At 41.4% G+C, this 11,429-nt stretch overlaps 1 protein-coding gene across 1 annotated transcript in view; it reads right to left on the minus strand.

Annotated features, from left to right (window-relative positions):
- The window catches only part of zmym2 (zinc finger, MYM-type 2), a 28,274-nt gene extending 16,845 nt beyond the window's left edge, over nucleotides 1-11,429 (minus strand). The window contains exons 1-4 of the mRNA XM_029458706.1: nucleotides 10,837-11,429; nucleotides 4,466-5,176; nucleotides 3,871-4,039; nucleotides 2,578-2,732 (exon numbers count right to left, since the gene is read on the minus strand). Coding sequence (XP_029314566.1) covers nucleotides 2,578-2,732; nucleotides 3,871-4,039; nucleotides 4,466-5,161 — 1,020 coding nt within the window. The 5' untranslated portion in view covers nucleotides 5,162-5,176; nucleotides 10,837-11,429. The remainder of the gene's footprint in view (nucleotides 1-2,577; nucleotides 2,733-3,870; nucleotides 4,040-4,465; nucleotides 5,177-10,836) is intronic.

The raw sequence follows: 11,429 nt of genomic DNA on the forward strand, positions 1-11,429 counted from the left end.
AGTATTTATACCTGTACTGAAGTATTACTGTAGTATTTATACCTGTACTGAAGTATTACTGTAGTATTTGTACTGAAGTATTACTGTAGTATTTGTACTGAAGTATTACTAAAGCAAAATACTACAGTCATACTTCAGTACAAGTACAAATACAGTAATACTTCAGTACAAATACTACAATAATACTTCAGTACAAGTACAAATACTACAGTAATACTTCAGTACAAGTACAAATACTACAATAATACTTCCGTACAAGTACTACAGTAATACTTCAGTACAAGTACTACAGTAATACTTCAGTACAAGTACAAATACTACAGTAATACTTCAGTACAAATACTACAGTAATACTTCAGTACAAGTACAAATACTACAATAATACTTCCGTACAAGTATAATACTACAATAATACTTCCGTACAAGTATAATACTACAGTAATACTTCAGTACAAGTACAAATATACAGTAATACTTCAGTACAAGTACAAATACTACTTCAGTACAAGTACTACAGTAATGCTTCAGTACAAGTACTACAGTAATGCTTCAGTACAAGTATAATACTACAGTAATACTTCAGTACAAGTACAAATATTACAATAATACTTCTGTACAAGTACTACAGTAATACTTCAGTACAAGTACTACAGTAATGCTTCAGTACAAGTACAAACACTACAATAATACTTCAGTACAAGTACAAACACTACAGTAATAATTCAGTACAAGTACAAATACTACTTCAGTACAAGTACTACAGTAATACTTCAGTACAAGTACTACAGTAATACTTCAGTACAAGTACTACAGTAATGCTTCAGTACAAGTACAAACACTACAGTAATACTTCAGTACAAGTACAAATACTACAATAATACTTCCGTACAAGTATAATACTACAGTAATACTTCAGTACAAGTACAAATACTACAGTAATACTTCAGTACAAGTACAAATACTACAGTAATGCTTCAGTACAAGTATAATACTACAGTAATACTTCAGTACAAGTACAAATATTACAATAATACTTCAGTACAAGTACTACAGTAATACTTCAGTACAAGTACTACAGTAATGCTTCAGTACAAGTACAAACACTACAATAATACTTCAGTACAAGTACAAACACTACAGTAATACTTCAGTACAAGTACAACAGTAATGCTTCAGTACAAGTACAAACACTACAATAATACTTCAGTACAAGTACAAACACTACAGTAATACTTCAGTACAAGTACAAATACTACAATAATACTTCCGTACAAGTATAAATACTACAGTAATACTTCAGTACAAGTACAAATACTACAATAATACTTCCGTACAAGTATAATACTACAGTAATACTTCAGTACAAGTACAAATACTACAATAATACTTCAGTACAAGTACAAATACTACAGTAATACTTCAGTACAAGTACAAATACTACAATAATACTTCCGTACAAGTATAATACTACAGTAATACTTCAGTACAAGTACAAATACTACAATAATACTTCAGTACAAGTACAAATACTACAGTAATACTTCAGTACAAGTACAAATACTACAATAATACTTCCGCACAAGTACTACAGTAATACTTCAGTACAAGTATAATACTACAGTAATACTTCAGTACAAGTATTACAGTAATACTTCAGTACAAGTACAAATACTACAGTAATACTTCAGTGCAAGTACAAATACTACAGTAATACTTCAGTACAAGTACAAATACTACAATAATACTTCCGTACAAGTATAATACTACAGTAATACTTCAGTACAAGTACAAATACTACAATAATACTTCAGTACAAGTACTACAGTAATACTTCAGTACAAATACAATAATACTTCAGTACAAGTACTACAGTAATGCTTCAGTACAAGTACTACAGTAATACTTCAGTACAAATACTACTTCAGTACAAGTACTACAGTAATACTTCAGTACAAGTACTACAGTAATACTTCAGTACAAATACTACAATAATGCTTCAGTACAAGTACTACAGTAATGCTTCAGTACAAGTACTACAGTAATACTTCAGTACAAGTACTACAATAATACTTCAGTACAAGTACTACAGTAATGCTTCAGTACAAATACTACAATAATACTTCAGTACAAGTACTACAGTAATGCTTCAGTACAAGTACTACAGTAATACTTCAGTACAAGTACTACAGTAATGCTTCAGTACAAGTACTACAGTAATGCTTCAGTACAAGTACTACAGTAATACTTCAGTACAAATACTACAATAATACTTCAGTACAAGTACTACAGTAATGCTTCAGTACAAGTACTACAGTAATACTTCAGTACAAGTACTACAGTAATACTTCAGTACAAGTACTACAGTAATGCTTCAGTACAAGTACTACAGTAATGCTTCAGTACAAGTACTACGATAATACTTCAGTACAAGTACAAATACTTTTAACAAACATCAACAACAGACAAATATAAAACACAGATCCTGAAACTCTGGATTTAATCTGGAGCTCGTTTTCCTCGTGAATGTTTTCACAGCCCGTATGAAAGTACACAGGACCAGTGAACAGAGTGGATCACCTTGACTGTCCTGGGCTGTGGCTGTGAGCCTGAGGAGGAAGTAGTTGAGGAAGACTGGCCTGGAGGTTTGGGCAGGGAGGTGGCCGCCGACGGGGAGTCGACCCCCGTTTGTTTTTGGTTGCGGGGGACTGAAGCCGACTGGGAGATCCACGAGTCTGGAAGGAAAGAAAGAACGATTGTCTCCGACCTACATCTCTGAGTTGACAATAACAAACGGTTTATGACTAAAGCCATTTTCCAAATTGCCCTCAGTTTGGAGTAGCCTTCCAAAAACAGAGTTATAAAGTGGTAGAATAATAGAATGGGACAGCACTCATGACTTACACACAACATAGAAGCTGAAGGGGGAAATAAAAACCCATGAATACCAACATTGAAGGTGTGCATGGCCATCTTTCTTTTCATTTTCTGCTGCATTAATACTTTTTACATATGGTGTACTTAGGGTCTGATGATAAAGTATTTATTTTAACAGCTGTTTCATAATCCTGGTACGACTGACAACCAACAAATAACACTTGTTGTTAACACCACCGATCACTCTACCCCAAAGAAACACTGCTTCACACTTGTTGCTCCAAACTAATGAGTTTGTTGTTTTTGTGGTTGTAGATCTGGATATGATGCTGTGCTTCTCAACATGTGGTTCTGATCACATACATGATGTACTGAAACTGCAGACATGAAACTATGAAGCATCAAAAAAAAAAGATCCTTCCAGGAGCACGTTTTAGAAAAGAGTACCAACAGCACCACCCGGAGGACACGACAGGAACGTAACACCATCAGGCCCAGTCCAATGGTTTCAGTTACTGTTGGCCACACGTTTTGCATTTTTTGTCAAAGACCAAGTTTGCACACGATCGACTGAGTAAGACTGTGTCTAGTTTAATGTGCCACCCTCCACTATTCTGAGTTAGTACGGGTGACCCTCAATTCCAAATGAGGCATTCAATTAAGAACAAAGCTAAAGAGCGATTTGACAGAGAAAAGATTTGAAACAAGACACCACCTGTTTCACATTATGAAGGGACACACTGGTGCAGGCAACATGCAGGTTCCTCAAAACACAAATATAAGAAAGGCAACAGAAACATGTGTTCTGCTATGACTCACATATTATTTATATTTATATGTTTCAGGTGAAAGTGTAATGGGGGCTTTCATTTTTGATGAGTTCTGCTACCCTGCACGCACGGCAGAGACCAAATCATTGTGGTTACAATCGTAACATTTTACCAGTCAGAACATGCTCAAGTTAAATGTATTTTTGCTGCATAATAAATGCATTACCTGCTCTGTTGTGCATCCCCGTGTCTCCATTCTGTACCAGCTGGCCCAGGGGGCCTGAGCCCCGCCCAGGGTTAAAGGAGGCTGTTGGTCGACCAGATGGGGTGTCAGGATTCAGGCTGAACGCGCTGCTAATCTGCAGACCGTTTTCCTCTGCCTGGCCTTCACCTGCCTAGACAAAGAATTTGCTCAGGTTAGTTTTTTTTCCTTGGTGACAAAACATCAGAAAACAAGATGTTGAGGAAGAACCCAAAAACTAAGAGTGACGAGTGCAGTCTGAAGAACCTGCAATGAATCCAACCTCATCTAACTAGGAGCTGCCAGTGCAACCTGTAGGAATAAATAGCGCAATAAAATATCAGCATACAGCAGTGTCATTACAAAGATATCATTATGCACTTTGCCAAGAATAAAACTGGGACGCTAAAGAGAACATCTGCTTTCACCAACATCCATCAGGAGACAATGTCACGAGACATTTCCTGAAACCATTTAGAAGACAAACAAGTATTTCATCAATATATAAGTTTACACACAGTAGAGGTGAACGTAAACTACACGAAACAAAGTACAAATAAAAAGTTCTGGTGAGTCTCACCACTGTGACAGCAGCCGCTCCAGCCTGCAGCGATGTCACCGAGGTGATCATCAGGCTCATGTCTTCCTCGATGTCCACTACATGTGGCGGAGTGTGTACTGCAGAAACGGTGGAGCCTCTTTTCTCGCTACTGTGGCCCAGTGTGGTGACACTGGCGATCCGGATCTCTGAATCTGGCTCAGTGCTGCTGAGTGCACCTGGCGAGTGGGATCCAGAGGAGCCTCCAGGGTGCGCTGGTGAGGTGCAGGAAGCGTCCTTCTGCTCAGAGTCCTCCTCATCGTCAATGACAATAGGCTCTGCTTCTGTGGTTGGAGTTTTAGGAGGTGCTGCCGCCGTGGATGTGCTGGAAGACGCAGGAGAACTGGGGGTCATCTCTGCCGCGGACATGTCTACGGTTTCCACGGCATCAGCCGGCTCTAGGCAGTCTGTGCTGGGTGTGTCGTGGGAAAGGGTTATGACAGAAGGCTGGGCATCCTCCTCCCCTACGAGAACCACATCATCATCATCATCATCATCATCTGTGCCACCCTCCTTTGTGGCTTCATCTTCTTCTTCTGTTACCATGGAAACTTCCTCCCCAGCCTCCTCGGAGGGGGGCGTGGCCTGTTGCTCGGGGGAGGGAGTGGCGTCCATGGGCTCCACCCGCTCCCCTGCCTCTTCTGCTACGGCAGGGTTTGGTTCTGGCTCCCCGTCCATCGCTAAGGCAACCACCTGGCAATATAAACAAAAGCCGGTTAGACATCAGAAAACCAATCACTGGTGCTGGCTGCACCTAATTATCTCCTGACAGCTGCACAGGTGCTGCAGCAGGTATCCCCAGAGGCCAGCCCCCCCCTCCACAGAGCCCCCTCCTGCCTGGTGAACTCATGCTATTGTTAGTTACCACTAGTATGTGCGCGATTAGGCAACTAGCCAATTAAATGTTGCGACCCTCGCTAGTCGTCACCAGAAATACTAGTCGTTTAAGCTTATTATTAAAATGATACATTTTGTATCGACATGATGTCTAAACAAATGTTTCTTTATAATAATAAAAACTAGCATCCGTTAGCTACTAATGCCAACAACGGCGGATTATAATGTGCTTGCTGTCGGAGTTGTATCCTCTTGATTGTTTGCAATTATTGAAGGTCGTTTTGGACAAAAGCGTCGGCTAAATGAACGGTGATGTGATATAATTAGAAAAAAAAGATGGAAAAACAATCAAAACACACTTTGGCCTGTTTGCCCGGCAGGTAGCGAGACGGCGAGTGGGACAGAGAGGACATCTTGTAAAACCAGCAGAGTTTGGCAGCCTTTAGATTATTTGTGAATATCGTCTTCAGTAAATATAAAGTGACTTGTTGTCGTGTTTTGTATCATAATGTCAAATATTCATCATATATGGTGCTATGTGCCATAATTAAAATATGATTTGGTTGTTAGAATGTGATCTATCTATATCTATAGATATATCTAGTTTCATCCCAAGACGCAAGTATGAAACCAGGATCCCTCCATATTTTCCTGGGTGAGAACTCATGAAATGTGGGTCACATCGCTCCAGACAGCAGTACATTTAAGAGCTCTTTGTTTTCGTCTGTACTTGACGGCGAGGCTCAAAACATAGAACTTCTTTTCTCAAGTTCACGAGAACAAACAAACAATAGAAGTTTTGTCCTTTCTGAGACATAAAACCCGATGACACCAAAGACTTTCTTCAGCACGCTCAGTATTCTTACTATTGAATCCTAATGGTGGAGCGTAACATTCAATTACCCGTACGTATTCATGCATTTGTATTATGATCGTCGTACAAAGTCAGAATACAGCTCGGAAACATCCCGTCTTTTCAAAACACTCGTGCTGAGACAAATGGAGTACAAGCTGCCGGCATTTGGCGTTTAGCTTCTCCGTCTCACAGACGCAAAAACGTGTGAGGAGTGTGTGTGTGTGTGTGTGTGGGGAGGGAAGTAGGCAACAGGAAGAGAGAGAGAGAAGGAAGTGAAATTTGAATGCGCGTTTAGTTCGTAAACGGCAATGAAAGATGGCATCCTCCACTTTGAAAAGACAGTGAAACTAGCGCCCAAGTTGTTTTACAGTACGTGTATAAATACGTATCCAAGGCCTCACTAAGGCCTTGGATACACACTTGTCTGTAACTAAGACAATATCAGGACACTGATGTGGAAATAAGAAAATTAAAGCTGCGTCTCTCTAAATTCAGACGAGTTCACTCGAGTGATCACACTGGTCTGATCATACGCGTCAAAAGGGTTCAAATCAAACAGTTATGTGATGTTAGAGGAAAGATGAAAATATCGAGCATAGCCCAAAAACATTGAGACATTATTTATAATCCAAATCGCCCAGCCCTCCTTTCATCAACTGCGACGTGCCTGCCCAGCAACGGGAGGCAACTTTGCTCCTCCTCTCCATCACGTCTCCTCCTCCTCTCTTCCTGCTCTCTGCTACCCAGCAATCCCTGCCAAACCCTCACCTGCCGTCTTTTACATCACCACCTCCCCCCCCCCCCCCCCGCCCCCTGCATGTTGCTCCACACAGCTTTTCTCTTGTTGCCCCAGGCAACTGGTGAAGCTACACCTTGGTTGCCGTGGTGACGGTACGGCCCACCACCACCACAGGGACTTGTTCTCTGCGCTCTACATCTGGGTGCTGTTGAGTTGGCCAACTAGATATTCAGATGGGTTATCGGTGCTGAGAAGATGAATTGATAAAATGGACGTCGCAGCGCGGAAACTAGCGATTACTTTAATTATAGAAGATGTCAGAAGTGTGTCTTGTTTTGTCAGGTCAAAACCCAAAGAGATTTAATATGATATAAAACTAAGAAAAGCAGGAAATCTCCACATGAGGTTGGAAACAGTATTATTGTTTTGCCATTTTTACATCAATTACTTTAATGATTTTTCAATTATACAAATAGTCTGTCGGTCGTTGCTGCCCTAGTGTGTAGTGCTTACTGTTCAAATGCATTTAGCTGCTAAGTGATACTAAATGTGGGCTTTTAAAGTATGTCTATAGAAGTGCTGCAACTAAAATAGTTTATTTTCTTCTTCTTTAAATGGATTATATATTATATGGATGGTTGCAGCTCTACTCGATAGTGTCCAAAAGACAAGAAATGCAACAACATGTGTGTTAGGCTGATTTATGTGCCACACTTTGGATCAAATACTATTTAAAGAACTTTTGGGGATGTCTGCACTCTATGTTGATCCGTTTCTGTCAAAATCTCCTTTTCATGTCACACAGCAGTCAGATCACACGTCACTGCTGACAGCTGCAGCACAGAAAACACACACACAAGCTCACACATACACTCCTGTGTAGACTCTTTCCAGCTCTATGTTCTTCAGCCCAACTGCACAGGAAGAGCCTGAAAGCACCTGAATACAGCCTTTAGAGCTACAACAAGTCTACACTACAGAGGAAACCACGACACTGCACATGACATCATGGTGGCGGCCATTTTGGCTTCAGCACAGTGGGGTGCATCCAATATAATCACAGCGCCACAGCTACGGTATATTGGAGGTGCAGATTTTTACAACTTTCCCTTTTCCCCATATGTTAAGTTTCATCATGTCAAGTTTAGATTCTTGCAAAATGTCTGTATGGTTGGAAGGCCATCCTTTACCCAGATGACCCTGACCTCTAAAATAGGGATCAAAGAAACATCACATGGTTACCAATTGTAGGTTTGACGATAAATATTTACACGATTACATTGTTAATCATCAATGATGTTGCTTTAATGACCGAGTGAGTGGGGGAGAAACAGCCCGAAGAGTACAGTAAGTTTAGAAAAAGTCCAAATGTGCGGCCGTGACCCGTACACGCTAAAGCCGTCGGATTATATTGAGGATTTAGATTCATTACCGCTGATTGAATATCCGGATATTGTGAACTACCTTGTGCTACAAACGTCGTGGGCATCCAACGCACAAATGAAGGCATACAAGAGCTTAGATGCTTATAATGTCTTTGTTTCTGGCTGGGTTGGTAGTCTTCTTACCAAACCACTGAAAGATGACAGGGTGCTCGTCCATGCCCGTGTAAATCACTCTCAAAGAGCTCGAGATACACCGCTCAAGCCGTGGTTTGTGAGTGAGAAGAGCGGCGATGTTATCCTCGCTAACGTAAACATAGCTTTAGCATGAGCTCTTACCAGATATAAAGTGGACACCACACACACACGGGTGAATTGTGCTTTTTCTTCTGTTAAATCCTCACGAGTTGCTAAACCAGCTGACGGTGTTCGGTAGACAGAAATTCATCCCTCTTTTGTGGATCGTTGTTTGTGATGATTGTAGGAAATCTAAAGAACCGTTTCTCTGGGTCACGAGTAGCGTTATGACCACAATCATACACTGCGCACACGATTGGCATCTTCTTTCAATCTTAGACATTTAAATACAAAGAAAATTACGAAGCGTTGCAGCAACTCACACGTGAACGGGCGCCATATTGGTTGTATATATACAACCAAGATGGCTGACTTTAAGCATCTCTAACTGACGCACCAAAAACAAAATAAATAAGCACGGGTATTTCCAGAGTAGGGCTTTTGTGTTGTATTATCAGATAACAGATACCAGCATTCAAAATCCAAACCTTAGAACATTTCAAACATACGCAAACTTTAAACATTGTACAGAAGAGTTCAACTACAACAAAAGATATAAGATAAGATGAATTTGTCTTGGGCTCCAACAACAGCTATTGTAAATATCATGCTGTATGATTGTTATACCCAACCCCTTGTATATAATCCATGTTATCCTATCCTTACACCACTATTACCGACCACTGGAAGAGGCTGGACCACGAAACATCCCTCCAAAACGACTATGAGCTACATGAAATGTGATTTTCGGTTAATAACTTACCAGCTTTGACAGGAGTGCAATTCTATTTTTGTTACAGCCATCAAGTAATAAGATGTTTAAATGTAAATACACGTTTAAAAGATGTCAATATGCAAAAACATATCCTTGCAGAAATGCATGATTTGTTCAGAGATGCAGGGAGGAAATGTCATTTGCGTGTATGAAAGTTAATCAAAGTATGTACTTTTGAATAAAAACACTGCATACATTATTACACAGCACCAGAGCTGAATCTAGTATGTTTGATGATTGTTAGGATGCACTTGACTGTAAAACACTGAAGCTAGAAGAGTTGCTCACTGTGACCATGTGACAGGAAGCACCAAGCAAAACAGCATGACATTTAAGATCAATAAGTTGTTCTTGACTGTTCAAAAACAGGACGGGATTCCAAATAGCAACCGAACACAAACTTGTATTTTGAAGATATAACCCTGCACTATGTCCACGTGTGTTCGTGTTATAACTGTGTGTGTGTGTGTGTGTGTGTGTGGGGTTAACTGGTGTCAAAATATTGAGAGACAACTCAAAAGGCACCCTCCATGTGCAACACCTCAAGCCAAGCTGCAACAGAAATGCATTTGATGTTACACCAACACAGGTAATCCATGTGAAAAGCAACTCAGTAGTGCACAGAGGGGGGAAAACAGCCTGGTCTAGACTCTAGTTCAGACTGCAATGCAGAGCTCTGAGCCTGCATTCACGTGGATGCAAGGGAAACGAGGGTCTAGTATTAATGAGCTCTGACATGCAACCTTGCTCCAATAACGTCAACACCAGGTGGACAGAGAGAGGTTTGCTAGACTGAGGATGCCTCCACCGCTCAATAAAACAGCAGACGAGCTAAAAATCTGCGCCAGAACAACCCCAGCCACATCATCACCTAACATAGGTGCTCCTCTACCTTTCCAACGCTGTCAGTGTGCGCACATCACTTCCCCCCCAGCAGGTCACGAGGTAGAGGCATACAGCTGTTTGCGCCAGTTGCGCAGATAACATCCGACTAATAGCATATTCAACTAAAACGATTGAGATTATTATATAAGGCTTATGTCACGGAGATGTGATGCGTAATGCGCAGCCACCAGAACACCCCCCCCCCCCCCAAATCAGCTGATGGGCTACAAAACTGTCCATTCCGGTTACCTGGCAGCTGAATACAAAACTAAACCCTGACTATTTTGAGCTGCACACAGCTGATGAGCTCTCCTCTGAAATGTTAGAAAATCAGCATTGAAGGACAGCCTGTACCAAGCTTTCGGGGACTGCTTAAGTCCCCCTGGCCGTGCCCTTGGTTATTAACACTGGCTATGAGCTCAGCTCCATGACGAGGACCACCACATCACCAAATCCGGTCCAGGCACCCGGTTACCGCGCTGACAATCACTCGACTTGCTCCCTTCTCCTTTTATTCCCCAGTAATAATATGTAACAAACTGTGGAGAGCAGGTCCCAAACTTTAATAATAAACAGAAGTACCTGAGCTGCGCAACTCTTCCATAAATAACCCAGGTAAATGAGGGGGTAGGTCGGCTTCCAAGTTGGTATCCAGGAGAAACGTGGTTCAGTGTTCCGTTCCCACCCCTGCCCTTCCTGGCGCAAACAGCCATTGGATTAGCGGCGGACCGAGAGGAGGAGAGCAGGCACAGACTGCGCCATTGTTGAAACACCACTAGAAATAATCGCAATTTATTCGAATCAAATTAAAATAAAAAACAGCTCAATGTTACACATCATACAGTGAGCCCATTTCTAACGGTTGGTAACGTGTGGTTTCATTACACAACCTCCCTCCTCCTCGTCCAGTTTGTTATTTCTAGTCGTGCACATTACCAGTACCACCAAAGCAGGCCGGGAATCCGAATAAAAAGCCCGATTTGTATGATACCTGTGACGCTGGGGGGTTTAATTGGAGCTACCCCTGCACGGAGTCCACCCTGGCGCAATCAGAGGCAAATATACCCGACCGCCGCTAGGGGCGCCCTCGCGTTACGTATCACATGAACTGCCTTCATTTGTATCATGCGGTGGTAAACAACGAGGCGCAAAGATATCCCCGCATCGTGTGTACA

This window comes from Cottoperca gobio, chromosome 21 (genome assembly GCF_900634415.1).
Source record: "Cottoperca gobio chromosome 21, fCotGob3.1, whole genome shotgun sequence".
NCBI lineage: Eukaryota > Metazoa > Chordata > Actinopteri > Perciformes > Bovichtidae > Cottoperca > Cottoperca gobio.